The following is a 16,780-nucleotide window of genomic DNA, read 5'->3' on the forward strand; positions in this document are numbered from 1 at the left end:
ATGCAGAGGTTTATTGAGGCTTAGTTAAGTAAGACACAGAGTTGAGGATGGCCTATCTTGGGCGGGGAATAAGAAATTTCTCTGGGCATTTTCCCTGGATTGTTCCATCAAGGCTGGTGGGGGAAGTTAAACATGTTACTGAATGAGACTTTTGGCTCCCAAATGAAAACTCCCAATAAATCACCTGGCTCATGGAATGAAGGGGTCCTGCTGCCAAACCTTGGAGATCTTGAGAAAGTCACAGCAGACATAAGCCTTCTTGCAGGGCCTTCCTGTGCTGACTCTAGATCCCTGGCATGACCATGACATTTGTATGCCCCTTCATGCTTCGGTCACCATTCCAGAGGACATGCTTCCATGCTGAAGACGCTTGTTTAAAAAAGAAAAAGTTAATTAAATTAGTGATTGAACTCCTAGAGGGAGAATTGTATGTCCCCTGCTCTGTTTTACCTGCATTCTGCCATACACTTCATGTTATAGCAGTTTCAAAGGATGATCCAGCATGTTGTTCATTTAAAGAACACTTTCACAGCAGATATGACAAAACGCAAAGAAGGTACCGATGTGAGATTTCTAAAGACAGCCACAGCACTCGACCCAAGGTTTAAGAATCTGAAGTGCCTTCCAGAATCTGAGAGGGACGAGGTGTTGAACTTGCTGTCAGAAGTCTTAAAAGAGCAATATCCCGATGCAGAAACTACAGAACCCAAACCACCAAAAAAAGAAAATCAATCTTCTGTTGGTGGCATCTGACTCAGATGATAAAAATGAATGTGCGACAGGCTGCATTGCTTTGGATTGTTATTGAGCAGAACCTGTCATCAGCATGGAATCATGTCCTCTGGAATGGTGGTCAAAGCATGAAAGGGCATACGAATGTTTAGCATATCTGTTACATAAATACCTTGCAATGCCGGATACAACAGTGCCATGCAAACGCCTGTTCTCATTTTCAGGTGACATTGTAAATAAGAAGCAGGCAGCATTATCTTCTGTAAACATAAACAAACTTGTTTGTCTTAGTGATAGGCTGAATAAGAAGTAGGACTGAGTGGACTTATAGGCTCTAACGCAGGGGTCGGCAACGTTTGGCACGCGGCTCACCTAAGCACCCTCAAAAACCAGTGGGAGAACACTTTAACCTGTCTGGTCATTCAGTGACAGACCTGCGGGTGGCTATATTACAACAGAAAAACTTCAAAAACAGACTCCAACGAGAAACTGCTGAGCTAGAATTGATATGCAAACTAGACACAATCAACTCCGGTTTGAATAAGGACTGGGAATGGTTGAGCCATTACAAACATTGAATCTATCTCCCCTTGTAAGTATTCTCACACTTGTTATCTAACTGTCTGTCTGTACTGGGCTAGCTTGATTATCACTTCAAAAGTTTTTTTTTTTTTTCTCTTAATTAATTGGCCTCTCAGAGGTGGTAAGACAACTCCCACCTGTTTATGCTCTCTGTATGTGTGTATATATATCTCCTCAATATATGTTCCATTCTATATGCATCCGAAGAAGTGGGCTGTAGTCCACGAAAGCTTATGCTCTAATAAATTTGTTAGTCTCTAAGGTGCCACAAGTCCTCCTGTTCTTCTTTTTGCGGATACAGACTAACACGGCTGCTACTCTGAAACCTTTGTATTCTGTGTTGTAATTGAAATCAATGTATTTGAAAATGTAGAAAAACATCAAAAATATTTAAATAAATGGTATTCTATCATTAACTGTGCGATTAAAACTGCAATTAATCATGAATATTTTTTTATCTCATGATTAATTGCTATTACTTTTTTTAATCGTTGACAGCCCTAATAATTAGATTAGCCAAATTCTGTCCAGATTTGTTGGTGTCTATGAGAGTTTTGCCTGACCAAATAGTGAAATCAAAAGGGTTTTAAACAAAAACATTTGTTACTGAAGTATTAAGAACCTTTGTAATAGTATAGAGTGTTAAAATGTGAGATTTTTCACAGGCTTTTGGAACAGCTAAAATGGAAATTAGAGAGAAAGAAGCTGCTCTTAGGACAGGGAAGCAAAATTAGAGTTTGTTCTTCATTTTAACTTACCTGGTATTAGGATCAGTGTTATGACAGACATATGTTTATTAATGGACATTAAACAAATAATTTATTAGAATATGTGGTCAGGAAAATTGTCAGCATCTGGCGCCAGATTTTTAGAAGTGCTGAAGTTTCACAATAATATTTAGAAATGCTAACAAGCATTGCTAATCTCAGAGAACTTGTGATTTCTGTGAGAGTGACAATCTGAACATTCATTGGACTGTGTCAGAAGACTCCAAACAGGGCTCTGTGGGGCTTGGTAAAGGGACCATGTGGGATGCACAAGGGTGAGGAGCAGTAGAGAGTCTCAATTCAATACGATCTGTTTACAAATGTCAGGACCTTGTTTCAGGGTGCCAACACCACCTGAGGGAGAGATCAGTGTTTCTAGAGTAACAAATGGCCAAATAAAAAAGTCCAAACCCTTTACCCAGCTTCTCTCGCTGTATCACAGTTCTCTTGTGGCTTTGTCAGTCTTCACCCTTCTCAGAGGTATAACAGCCCCTCACCCTGTCTCTCTCTCTGGGAGTCCAAGTTCAACTCTCACCTAAAGATATGCCAATCTTCATTCTTCTCCCTTCTCTAGGTTACAACAGCAACCCCTTACCACTAGCCCCTCAGAGTAAAAGGGGAGCTTGTGCCCTCCCTGTTCAACAAGTACCAGCCTTAGGGCCCTTAACAATGAAGGAAGCATTAGGTCTGAATCTGACCCCCAACTCTCCCTCCTCCTCTTCTCCTTCAAAGCTACTTCCTTTGCCTTGCCACAACCACCACCCTTCCTTGGAACTTCATGTAACTTTTCACTGGCTTTTTCAAAATGCCCAACTAAGGTTTTCCCAGGCCCCTCTCTCTCTCTCTCTCTTTCTCTCTGTAGAGACACCCACACCAGGTCTTGCTTCTTCCCTGGTCTCTCTTTCACACAGGAAAAGGAAGCACCTTATATCCATGACCCCTTTCATATCATGCACTGATGCAAGGCATACATCTCTCATCAGTGTTGGGAACTAGACCTACTAGAATTCCACTCATTCTGTCCTGAACATGACAAAAGGCAGTGTCAGGCCTGTACCCTACCATAAAGGGTCAGCGTGCCTTGTTTTACAGGAATGCCAGGAACACCCAAGGCTTGTCAAAAGAAAGTTTAAAAACTCTTTTCCCATTGAAAAAGGAGTCTGCCACTGATATAGCTAATCTTGAAAAATACCACTGCTTGCTTCTTCTGCATCAGGTGATAGTAGAAGTTAATAGTAATAAATATAAATCAGAAGCTAAGAATTGTAGAAACCTGATAAGGGAAGCAAAAGGACAAAGGCCAACTCTATGGCTAGTAGAGTTAAGGACAACAAGGAGGAGATTTAAAAGTTTATTAGGAACAAAGAGAATCCTAACAATGGCATTGGTCCATTACTGGCTGGAAATAGAACTGTCAATAGTAATTCAGAAAAGGCAGAAGTAGTCAATAAATATTTCTGTATTATATCTGAGAAGAACAGTTAATGTAGTCATATTGTATGATGACAGTATAACATTTTCCATTTCAATAACAACTCCTCAGGAGGATGTTAAACAGCAGCTACTAAATTGCATTCAAGAGTTTTAAAAGAGCTTATCAAAATGTTGATTTTCAATAACTCTTGAAACAATGAGGAAATTCCAAAAGACTGCAAGAAAGCTAAAATTGTGCCAATATTTAAAAAGGGTAAATGGGATGACTTGGGTATGTAACAGAACAAATGTAAACCATTAAAGTGACCAGAGCACTTAAAAAAGGCTACTTTCATCTTATTAGAAGGCTATGGTGCACACCTTCTTGGTGAATAACAGGTTTTACTTGAGATGTACCCAAAGTTCCAGAAGGACATAGATTGCTCTTGCATCACTGGAATGAGAGTGAGAGGGGCACCAACACTTTATACTTCTATTCAAATTACACAGTAAGCCAAGTGGAAGTAAGTTTGGAATGGAAACCTTAATTACTAGTTCATCGTTAAATTGTTGTTATGGTTCCTAGCAAAAACCTGTATAGGGGTAGGATTCATCTTAACAAGTTCAGTCTTAGATATGTGCGCATGTCTTAAATAAGTCTTGTGCTGGGAACTGAAAGGACTTTTAAACCGTATTTTTATTTCAAAACTCAAGTATGTGATACTATACAGTACAATACTAGCACACTTGTGCAAGGTCTTACAATGTTACAAATTTAAATAATATGATACACAAAAATAGTGCCCCTTTTCAATTCTTTCTACTAAAAACATCAGTGCTGTGCATGAGAAACAATAAACGTGTCTTGTTGAAGCAGAAAAATAAATATTGCACCCCAAGAAAACTATTTCAGTATTAATAGTATAAATAATTGACCTATTGTTTGTAATCTGACATGCCTTATGAACACAGAGAATAGAAGTTTTCTTTTCAGATATAGTAAATTAAAATCAGACTGACAAAATTTGATTTTAGAATTTTTTGAGCACAACCCTAATTTTCACTAAACATAAAAGTATATTCATTAATTAGTTGAACAAGGTAAAGTATTTAATATGCTGTTACAGCCACCGTGGTGCTATTATTTTAAGTGGGCAGCTTAATTACAGTAAGTATAAAAATATCCCAAAATTATTTTTCACTTTATTTCATTTTCATCTTTTAATCCCCTTTAAAACACCTTGCCCTTTCCCCATCCTTCCCCCAAGCTGCTAATAACCAAAGACTCTGGAGGCTAAATTCTGCATATCTGATCCATGGGAGAAATTCTACTCAAACCAATGGAACAACTCATGGGTGAAATTCACCCTTGTGCAGTGAGCTCACGAAAGGCTGATGCACTAATTAAGTTCCAGATGGGGTGTGCATGCCCTCTATACTGGGGCAAATTTCCTCTTGTGGTCCAGATCCCCAAAGCACTCACGCACATACTTAACTTTAAACATGTGACTAGTCTCATTGAAGTCAGTGGGATTCCTCACATGCTTAAAGTTAGGCACAAGCATAAGTATTTTGCTGAATCAGGGCCCATGTGAGTAAGGGCAGAGGGATTTGGCCCTGGCTGAACCACAGGAATTATCAGTACCAATGCTTTGTTTTGTAAAGGACACCTAATCACACTAATGCTCAGGTCATCAAACATACTAATTTCACCATTTGAGTAAAGTCCATCTTTTGGTATGGAGGAGTCTGAATCTGTTAGGCCTTCTAGCTGCACCCAAACTGAGAAACAATTGAGTTTTTATAAATTTTCTATTTGATTCTTCGCTGTTTACAGACAGAGAACAAATGGCACATTTCCTTTAGCCTTACGGAGCTTCCTTAATCACTTTGATTCTTTTACTCCTCCAGAGGTGTTTTTTTTTTTAAAGACACCAAATGGTTAAATCAAGCACAATTTGTTTAGCGACAGTGGTGGCCACCTGATATTTTCCTGGAGCAATATCTGTCTGTAACTATCATGGTAAAACAGTGAGTTCGTTAACATTAAAGAGAAAAATCTCTCCAGAGAGTTTTAGTTGTTATTTTTGGTGGGAGAAATCGGAGTTAAAACACTTTTGAGTCAGTTAAAAACCTTTATTCTCCCAGCTAGTTTCATTAGCTGGGAGTTTGGGGACTATATTGAAAGAAAACATCCTGCTACTGGCTGCAGATAAGTCAGAATTAGGTACTGCACATGGCTTCCTTATCCTTCCCAAGGGGAAATTGCCATTAGTCACTCAGAAAACTAGATTCATAATCCCACAAAACACCGACACATCTGAGACCCAACAATACTCTCCAGTGTCACACTCTGAAAGTTCAGCTGTATTCAAGTGTATAGCAATGGAAAGATGAACTTACTTGACCAGAAATCCCAACTCAAGTTCTGCAGGTACATACAATATACTCTTAAGTGCCAGACATTTCAGTACCTTAACTCACGGGGGAATTTTCTTCAAAAATGATTTGGTCATTTTGAAATTATACATGCACTAAAGCTTTGACATTGGGTAAATATTTTCTTATTCTTCTGTGCGCTTCTATAACTCCCAGATAAGTGGATTATTAAAAATGATTACTCTGTAATGGCCTAATAACATGCTGGAGTTTTGAAAATATATTCGACCCGCTAACACACACAGCATTTGATTCTAAAATGAGCTGCTGCATGTGCACAATGACCTCTTTACATGAGGACACTAAATCAGTAAGAACTTTGAACACACACAGGGTTCAGCTCTGACCAGTGCTGGGGGATGTTGTGCAAGAGGATGAAAAGGACATAGGGAGTCTCTGCCTGCAGTGCACGCAGCTGGGCAGAATCCATCCATAGTTCACCTGCTGGGCTTCACCCCTTCTCTTAGTGTGCTGTGGTCTGAAGCTTAGGGGATATGTCTAACCTGCCAAGCAGCAATTGTTTTGCTGCAATCAGTAGCAACTGCTAGTGGGGAGTGCATTGCACTCTTGTTCAGAAGAGCAGCAAAATGCACCACACAGCACGTCCCTTTGACATACAAAGAGGCTCTGAGACACACTGGGCACTTGGTCTGTTTGCCACACAGACCTGGATTTAGTCCTTAACATAAACCCACTTCAAACAATGGAGTGGTTTCCCCTCTTGCAATACATTATGAATAGCAATACAAAACATGTATTTAGTCAGCATTCCATTTTGCATTGTTGCATGATTATTGGGCCAACCTCATCCTTGGTGTAACTCATATTATGGAAATACACCAAGGATAAATTTGGCCTTGTATAATATTTTTAGTCTTCAGCAAAAGGCCTTTCTTTCCCACCCACTCATTCTAAACAAGGACATTACATTTTTAAAAAAATCCTAAATATATAACTGCTGTGAAAGTTATGACATCAGTCAATAAAAGCCAAGAAATGCAAAGTTAAAGCAAATACTCTATAATTGGTAGCTTTTATGGCTTTCCTCAAAAGTGCATGAATTAAGGTCTAATGTATCAGTCTTCCCTTTGAATATCCTGGCTATTGCTGGTGACTGTCACAACCTTGGCATGATTTAAATGTGACTTTATTTGTATGAAGTCATATCAGTCAGATACAATTATCATGACAAAAAGACAGAAGTATTTATCAGATGGTCAATTTCACTAGGTAAATCACAATCCATTCCCAAGCCTGATGGCATAGAATAACTAGTGTGGCTTACTGATCATATTTAGCAACAGGAAAATGACAAAGTGCTACCTTGCTTTAATAACCGTGTTTTAAAATGTGTGCTGACTGATGTACCGTAAATATTTTATAATTTGTTTATTATTCTGTGCCTTGCTCATGCTGAAGTCCTGAGTTCCACCAGGAGTATTGCTGGACAGCAGAACAGGTGGCTTTCCCCTCGGGTCCATCTGATAATTCAACACAGGAGTTGTATGAATGGTAGATCCCCAACAGCGCAGCAAAAATGATTATCGCAGCTGCTACAATCCAGACCACATTCCAGTGTTTACACAGTTTTGGGTACAGTATATGTAAATAATTAATAACAACTTCAAGTTTGCTGTAAAATGGAAAAAAGATATAAGTGTTCTTCTATAATAATTATATACAAGTCAATCACCTTAATACTTTGACTATGAATAACTTTGCAATTATATGCTGTGCCATTTTTCATACAAGGACCAACACAGAGACTGCTAGATAAAAACCATATTGTTATGTCCTTTTTACAAATACATAAACAGAAATGTAGATCGATATTAAATGAATTACTTTTCCAGAGTCCCCCACAGGGAGAGACTTCCAGTCCCCCGCTTCCCTCTCTTTCAAAAAGGCAGTCCCATTACTAGACTCTGACAATATTTCAGATCCTGTTTAGCTCATAATTTGCTTAATTTAAATAATTTTAGAAAAGTTCCTTTCCAATACAAGTCTCCATGACTTGCCAGTAGGGAGTCTGACATTCGGACCATGGGATGGGCCACATGTTTGCAGAGATTTAGAAGAAGGGTGAATTACAGGGCAAAATATGGTGGACCCCAGAATGAAGAGGTTTGGGATCTTTGGGTTCCTCCTAGACCTGCCTCAGCTTCTGGTCAGATGTTCTACCTGCTTTGATCAATGTTCTGTGCTTCTGTAATGTACAAATGCCTGTTTTTTAAAATATAAGAATGTGTAGGTATAATCAAATAGAATGGGTACATCCACACAAGAACATCAACCTATCCGCAAGAGGAAAGGGCAATTAGCTGCAGCAAGCCTTGTAAATTATGCCTCAAAGGCTTCAGGTCAGGTGTCCAGTACTGGACTCAAAAGTCCCATTAAACAATGTAAGAGGAAGAAGCTTCAGAACCTTTATTAAGTGTTCCTGTCCTTTTCAATACACATCCTAGAATTCTCATCACTTTTGCTCATGGTTAGCCCACCTCACACTACAGTTTCAATGTGGTCATATACTGAAACAACAGATGTTCACTATCACCAGCATAATGATCTTTAAAGCAATTTGTTTAAAAAAATCTTATAACAAACAAACAAAACCAACCAACCAAAAAACAAAACAAAAAACCCCACCTTCTTCCATGCTGCACTGTAGAGTTGGTTGGGACTTTCCATTAAATTTGTTTTTTGCTCCAACAGAAAATGCAGTTTCTATTAAATTGATATTTTCCCTCCGAAAACCAAAACAAAATATTTTGGTTTGTTGAACTGACGAAGTTTTCTTTTGAGTTAGTTCAACATAAAACAGTGTTTCCTTATTGTGCCATATTGTCTCATAGGAGTTTTAGTATGGGCCCCCATTCTCTCTTCAAGGCTGGGCTCCCTTGCTAGACTACATCTCCCAGGATGCAATCGACAGAGTTTCTGACCAAGGTGCCTGGAGTATCCTGGGAAATGTAGTCCAGCCAGGGAGCCTGGTTCTCAGTGGTGAATAGCAGCATCCGGCACTTGAATTATAGCTCCAAGGAGGCAAACCATTGGGAGCTGCATATTAATAATGTGACTTGAAACTCAGTGTTTTGGGTCAGTTCAACAAACCAAAATGAAACATTTTGATTTGGGAAAATAACGTTTGTTTTGCTCAAAAAAATGTCAAAAATGTTTAGACATTTCCCAATCGAAATTTTTTGGAATAGTTTATTCTGTGAAAAATTTTGATATTTCAATGTTGTATCCCAGTTTGGGACAAAAGCAAATGTTGATATATTAGATTTTCTCATGGCATTGAAATTCTGATTTTTGCTTGGCTGTAGTGCACACACTGTAGAGGTTGATTTTTAACAGGGCTTTTTTTGCCTTTGTGCAGACTTGGAAGGCAAAAACAGCTAGATTTATTTTTGCTTAATTGACCTTTAAATATGTAACAGATGCAGAACTACAAATGGGAATGGATCTCTTAAGTGCACATCTATCTGCTCACCTCTCAGTCAGTATTATCTTTTACAGGTGTTTATGTGATGCACATCTGTGAAATGTTGCTTTTACCTAAGCAAGAGACCCTTTGCCCATATGTGAGCTTTCTTGGGTGGTTTTCTTAATGTATACGTTGAGAAATACATTTTTTGTAATAGAGTCCTGCCTTTATAGGCAGGAATATGCTTTGGAGAAGGTATCTTGTGACAGGGTGCTAAGCAGAAAACTGCTTAACCAACCCTCTGTCACTCCAGCTTAGGGTTACCATATTTTAATTTAAAAAAAGGACACTCCGCCCCTGCCCCAACTCCGCCCCTTCCCCACCCCGGCCCCGCCCCAACTCCGCTCCTTCCCCAAAGTCCCCGCCCCAACTCTGCCCCCTCCCCTGAACGCTCCGCCCCCCTGCTCCTCCCCCTCCCCTGCTTCCCGCGAATCAAATGTTCGCAGGAAGCCTGAAACAGGGAGGCAGCAGGTAAGCTGGGGCGGGGCGCAGCACGGCCCCAGTCCGGCCCCCCCGGCCGAGTGGCTTCCTTTGGCGGCTGGCCGGCCGGCCCAGGCCAAGAGGCTCTGGCCCTGGCGTCTCCTGCCCAGCTCGACTTGGGCCCTGGGGCGCCAGTCCTGGTTCCAGCCGAGCGGCTCCGGCCCACCCTGGCCCCGGCGGCCCTGGCCCACGTCCGAGCACCGCTGGCCCCAGCCCCCGGCCAGGCACCGCCAGCCCCAGCGGCCCCGGCCCCCGGCCGAGCACTGCCGGCCCCAGGCTCTGGCCTGGACCCAAGCCCCAGGACCCCTCCCTCCCTATTTTCCCGGACATGTCCAGCTTTTGGGGATTTCCTCCCGGACGGGGATTTGAGGCCCAAAAAGCCGGACATGTCCGGGAAAATCCAGACGTATGGTAACCCTACTCCAGCTCCAATTAAGGGAGGTAAATTGGAGCTGGGTAGACCACCTGGCCCTGACTGGGGAAGCTTGAACAGCTGCTGACTCATTAGGCTGGGGCTGGATAAGAAAGTTGGGGGGAGCTGGAAAGAGGAAAGCTGCAGTCAAGGAAAGGCAGTGAGGGGAAGCAGAGAGAGATAGCTTGACCCTCTGTCCTGCTGGTGGACTGTAAGAAGGGGACTACTTGTATGGTGGAAAGGTGGTGGGAGTACAGCTGGTAAATAAAAGCACCAGGTGGGCACTGCACCTAGAGGTCTCTGTGTGACTTTCTCAGCCCAGCGGGAGCAGAAGCCAGGAGGCCTCTGCAGGGATGCTGCTACATATCTCCATATCCCTGAAAACACTAAGGGACAAATTTCTAAATAGTGCTGCCTGTAACTCTCAGAGCTGAACTATGCCTGGTCGTTCAAATTCCCCTGGGGTTCACCAAAGAAGTCAAGCAGGGGTGGGAAGGAGGCAATTCCATGCCTCTCCACCCTGCATTATTCTGCAGAATAGGACCTGTGGACAGTTAGAGTAAGCTGCACTCTTATGGGGGGTGAAGGAGAGGGGTTTGCACTGACACACCCCCAGAGGCAAAACGTAGGGTTCTGTTTGCGCATGCTCACCCATTGTGACTGCATATCGCACATTTGTGTCAGCAAATTCAGCATTTACTGAAGCACTTGGTGCATGCACAAACTGAATGCCTGATCTTGAGAGGTGCTGAGCATCTGCAACTTCCAAAGTCCATGGGAACTTCAGCTGCTCATTACCTTTCAGGACCAGGTCTTTGGAAAATATAACTTAACTGCAACCTTCAAAAGGTATTCCTGGAGGTAAGCCAAAAAATACCATGAGATGTGGATAACAGTGTGAAGTACTCAGCTGTGTATCTCAAATTAAACTGGCCTCCTGACAGATGCACCACACTCAATTCTCACCTGTTTTTCGTATTATTTATCTCTTCACTTTCACCCTCTTCATGCTCATCAGGGATTTCATTTGTTTTCTCTTCATCTTCCTCTTTCAGCTCATGAAGTTCTTTGGTTTTCTTTAAGCCTTCCTGATAACTTTAAGCATAAAACATATTTCTTAGTCTAGAAGTGCCAAGTAAATACCTTTCTTGTTCAGTGAAGAACTGGCCATTTAGTGAACATATTAAATAAAATACAAATACTGCTTGTGGTGTAGTGCCTAGGCAACAGGAAAATATTGGCAGAGGCCACTAAGATACCAAACGTTCCCACTGTCCCTTCCTCCTACATAGATTTATATTAGTTCAGATCATTGAATCCATCACCTTGCAAATATGGGTTATAGTTCTCAATTGATCACAACTGCTGTGGTGTCGCATGGGAGGGGTGGGTTTTGAGTCGCTTTGGACACTGGACTTTACCAGTTGCTTCCAGTCCCATCCCAGAAATAAAGATACACTATTATCATTAGCTTCTTTAGGATGAATTCACTGCCTTTCCTTACAGGGTGGTGGAGCTTTTTCTATGCACTTGAAGACAGTTAGACCCACTGTCCATTGATTACTCTGAGCTCTTGTGACTACAGGAGTGGGTTCACAAAGGGCATGAAACTTATGTCTGTGTTGTGCAAAAGGCTATGTCAAGTCTTCAGTCTTACTCAGACCCATATACATTCTTTGCTCAACCTTGTGCTGGACCTCAAACTCTGCTGTACCCTTTGCAGAATCAAGGCCTAGGGGAGATGTTTTGGGCTGTTCTATCCTTACAATGCTGATGACATTCAGCTTTGCATCTCCTTTTCACTGAGCCCAGATTCTACAGTCTTACTACTCTCCCAATGTCTGACCAAGATTGGTATAGTGATTAAAGGTGACCAGCTGTGACTCAGTTCAGATAAAACAGAAGTGATTTGCTGGAAAACTGCCCAGCTTTCACCAATTGGGTTCACATCCTTGGAGTTCTTATTGTAGATCTCCTGATCTTGGAGAGCAGTAGGGGCCCATGAAGTCTTTCCTCAAGTAGAGATGTCTAGGAGGCTGCAAACATTTCTATATATTGCTGACTTTGCAAGTTATTCAGGACTGTGTTACCTCCAGTTTGGATTAATGCAAGACATTTCACGTAGAGATACTCTTGAAGTTCATCCAGAACCTATAGCTGGTGCTGAATACAGCTTGGGATAAGTTGCCGTGGCCATGTTCACCTATGGATTCCTGTTCACTTCTGGCTGCAGATTTAATGTTGCTGATGATCTCTGAAGCTCTGAGTGGTCTGGGATACAGTTATCTGAGATAAAACCTTTTACCCAGTATCCCACTGTAGCAGTTAACAAGAGCCATCCTGCTAGGTTTATCAGTTCCTAATGAAAACTCTTCAGGGCTGGAAGTAGAATTTTCTCAATTGAGAGCTTCTGCCTTGGAAATAGCTCCTTTTGGGAGTTTGCTGGAACCACAGCCGAGACTAATGAGCTTCAAGGCGTGATGTATGGTGGAGCATAGCTACTTGGGTTAACTACTGTTTTAATTGTCAATTTTTATCTAGCTCTTGTTTGTTTTTATAGCTTTAATAAAATTATGTTCCTTAGTTTCTTAAATAAGTGCTAGCTGCTCTGATGCTAGGGAAGCTATTATGCAGGATAGTAAAATAAACATTAAATATATCAGCACATTGTATAGAGACATTAAAACTGTTGCACATTATCAGAATTATTTTAATTTACTCTTTTTATCCGGGGTAGTTATTCCTACATTATTTATTTACACATTACAAATCAACATATTGTTGATAATAGGTTTTGTCATTTAAGGGGAACTCAGTAAATGTTGTTTCTATCGTCCACTTATTTTGAAGTATTTGGCTCTCATCTTAATGGAGAAGTGAAAGTGGTGCACATACACTTACAGTTGCTTTATATCCTTAAAGGATGTGTCCTAAACTGGTAAATCCCTCCTGGGGAATTCAGTTCACATAAACACTCTCACCCTTTCTTATAAGCTTCCTCCTCTATCTTGGCTTTTGTCTCAGGGTTGATCTCTTCCGAACAGATCTGCGTCAGCAGAGAAGCAGGCGATTCACGGTCATGCTCTCCATTTGACTTTCCACTGACAAGATGAAAGAAAAAGAGAAAGGAAAAATAGCATTGGAAAGTGTTGTGGTTGGAATACGCAATTGGAGAACGATGCAATTCCTTTCATATTAATTCTGATCCTGTTATGATAAACTCAAATGTATCTTTGGGGGGAGGTCTGAATTCCCTCTTTTCAACTACCTTGCGGAAAAGCCTTGTAAAAGAGAAAATCAATGGTTCTAAGCAAGCTTTTAATTTAAAAGATCACTATCTAAAGAGCAGTAACTGACAGGTCTCTAAGGCATTAAATGTTGGATTTTTTTTAGAGTTTTTTTTTTCCCTTGCTCATATTCAGCATTAGTTTGTTCTCCATTTAACCCATTTCTCCCCTGGACTTTCTAAAAGACTTCCTAGAAATTGAAGTCTGTTATGACAAAGAAAGATAATACAGATAAACAATGGCTATTCACTTAATATTTCTCCTCTTATTTTTCTTCTGCATATTAATCTATCTTCTCATGGGTTGCATATGCTGTATTCATACATATAGACACATGTGTACTTTCATTTTGACTTAAGATCTTTGAATGTTTAGCTTTAATATAAGCCACTGCATATTGCTTAATTGTATATATATTTGTGAATGATAGAAAGGAAGATGATAATTAATGTTTTGTGAAGAAAATGTTTTTTACTTGAAAGATTAAGGGCCAAATCTATATTTAGCCACACAATGAAAAAATTATTTGTCTCTGGATCATAAATCTTAACTCACTTGAAGAGTGTTGGAATCTAGAAAAGTCAGGGAATAATTTCAGATATATGTCTCGTCCAAACTTCAAGCAACTAGAACTCTTTAAATAGGCCTGATCTTATTACCATTGAAGTGAGCGGCAAAACTCCCATTGACTTCAACGGTATGGGATCAGATCCCATTGGAGGAGGACAGATTATCTGTGGTCAATTGATTCTTTTAAGAGAACATTTATAGCAATTTGAACTACCACGAGACAAGGTTTTCTTATTTACTTCTGGAAATCCAGCACTTCATGGGCCAAATTTGGCACAGGGCAAATATGCATAACTCTACTGAAGTCAATAGAGCTGCACAAGCTTACACCAGGGAGCCAGTGGGCCCCACATCTTCTACATACTTACAAGCCATTAACCTGAAATCTTCAAGACATGCATCTGTTACTGAATAATATGGACTTTTAAAAAAATAATTTATTTTTGAGAAAAGATTGATTAGATTTCTGATCATTTTGGAATCTCTTTATTGTTACAAGAGATGGGCCAAATTTAGGGAAACCTCTATTTGACAAGAATTTTGCTCAAGTGGGAATTTTCCTCAAGTAAGGACAGCATGATTGGACCAAAAATTAACAGCATTGCTGAATACCCATCCCTTTGTGTCATTTATATCTACTGTTTCCCCATCTTTAGAATATTAGAGCTTTCAGTAAAGCATAATGGGGATAAAACAAAACATACCTTGAGATTTAAAGCAAACTAAAAAGATGAAAGTTAACATTCTTTACCTGAACGGGAACTGCATATTTTGACATTTTCAATTCTGCATAATGCCTAAAGCATCTTAACAAATTTTGATCCAGATTAACACAATATAATGCAAATAATTTCAAATGATATTTAACATAGTCCAAGCTAAGATTGTTAAAAATACACAATATACCAAGCAGGTTTTTAGCATCATCTTGTCCTTCAACAAGTTACTTATCTTTTAATTCTGAAATGTCAGCAAGCAACTTCCTTAGAATGTGCAATGTTTCCTGCAAGAGATAAGTGTTTTGCCATGGACAAGAGCCTGTCAATATGCTGTATGCTTTCATACATTCGCGTGCACACAGCTTTTAAGTGCAGCACATCCTGTGTCCACAATGGAAATCCTTTGTCAAAATCTGCACAAAAAGCTTGGGTGTGTCTTCTGTTCCCATCTCAAAATATCATGTGTTTATTTTTCAGTCTGTTTCCATATCATAGTCGTCTTTATCATCAAATTATTACAGAAGCTTTGTGTTTGTCACGATTTGAACAGGGAAGTGATCCAATGCAAGCCACAAATATACAAAATCTTAAAAAGTGTAGTGTACAACATAATTTATGTTCATAAGTTCAAGAAATTAGTTGCGATAAAACTCAACTAGGTATCAGGTTTCAGAGCGGTAGCCGTATTAGTCTGTATCAGCAAAAAGAATGAGGAGTACTTGTGGCACCTTAGAGACTAACACTTTTATTTGGGCATGCTCTACCCAAATATTTGTATACCATCTTTAGAAATTTCTATAGCTGCATATATGTTTTTCAATAGAGCAGTTCTGTAGGGGCCCGAGACTTCCAGTCTTGCTCATGTTAAGCAGTACCTTATTTGATAAGTAAGTAAAGTAAATAAATCCATTTATTCATGTCTCAATATTGGTGACATAATAACAGAACTTTCAGAAGCCTTAAACAATCCATCACTAATTTCAAGCACTCAGTGGCTGATCTGCTGCACATCATCCATCCATCTCCTTGCTGGACATCCCCTATTATGATGACCCTGCTCCATTCCTTCCCTACTAACTTTCTCAAGGCTATTTCCATCTCTATGTCATTTATGACCGAAGTACATAAGTTTGTGTCTGTTGATTTCTGCCATCAGAGTCTGTCTCTCTAAAATAATATTTCTAAAATAGCCATTAGTCTTCCCCCCCCCCCCCAGTCGAGGAGATACATAGGAGTCTTTGCCATCACCACATTTCAAAAGCTTCAATTTTCTTTTTGTCACCAGCATTAACTTCCCACAATTCACACCCAAAATCGCTATGGAAAAAGTTAGGCTTTTCACCAGTCACACCTTTGTACATTTCGAGATGCCATGGTTTTTCACACTGTCTTAAGGGAGGGCATAGCTGAGTGAGCCATCCCTAATCTTCTTCTGAATTCTTTGGAAACATCTCCTTAGTTAGGTATATATGATCTCAGATAATTAAAATCATTTACTGCCTTACAATTGGTCATTTATTATGATGTCTGCTTGCATCCTTATTTTGTTAGTTGCTTATAATACTCTTGGAGGTACCATTTGGGAGAATAGACGGAGAGAAGAAGTTGGGCTAGCTTGGGAAGCTTAAAAAAAACCAACCAGATTCCAAACAAAAACAAAAAGAAAACAAAAAATACAAACAAACAAACCCACAAAACAAACAAACCGACCAAAGCCAAAATGACATTCCCCCCCACAAAACCATAAAAAACTAAAACAAACCAACCCACAAAACTCACCAGTATTAAAAACAGAAGGAAAGTGAATATAGGCACTTGTAGGCTGCATGCTTGCACAGCAATAAAGGAAAATATAGAGCAGTAATGGAAGGAAGACATGGCAGGAAGAAAGG

The 16,780-nt window shown here is 40.1% G+C and overlaps 1 protein-coding gene across 34 annotated transcripts in view; it reads right to left on the reverse strand.

The window, feature by feature from the left end:
* IRAG1 (inositol 1,4,5-triphosphate receptor associated 1) overlaps positions 1 to 16,780 on the reverse strand; it is a 144,921-nt gene that overhangs the window by 668 nt on the left and 127,473 nt on the right. For 30 of the 34 annotated variants that reach the window (XM_065594826.1, XM_065594825.1, XM_065594824.1 and 27 more), the window contains 3 exons: positions 13,294 to 13,413; positions 11,279 to 11,407; positions 4,174 to 7,566 (listed from right to left, as the gene is read on the reverse strand). In XM_065594826.1, the coding sequence (XP_065450898.1) occupies positions 7,326 to 7,566; positions 11,279 to 11,407; positions 13,294 to 13,413 (490 nt within the window). In that variant the 3' untranslated portion in view covers positions 4,174 to 7,325. Of the gene's footprint in view, positions 1 to 184; positions 370 to 4,173; positions 8,157 to 11,278; positions 11,408 to 13,293; positions 13,414 to 13,667; positions 15,173 to 16,780 lie in introns of those variants that run through there. The other 4 variants (XR_010600965.1, XM_065594827.1, XM_065594828.1 and 1 more) reach the window with 4 other exon arrangements.

This window comes from Chrysemys picta, chromosome 4, assembly GCF_011386835.1.
Source record: "Chrysemys picta bellii isolate R12L10 chromosome 4, ASM1138683v2, whole genome shotgun sequence".
In the NCBI taxonomy this organism is placed as follows: domain Eukaryota; kingdom Metazoa; phylum Chordata; order Testudines; family Emydidae; genus Chrysemys; species Chrysemys picta.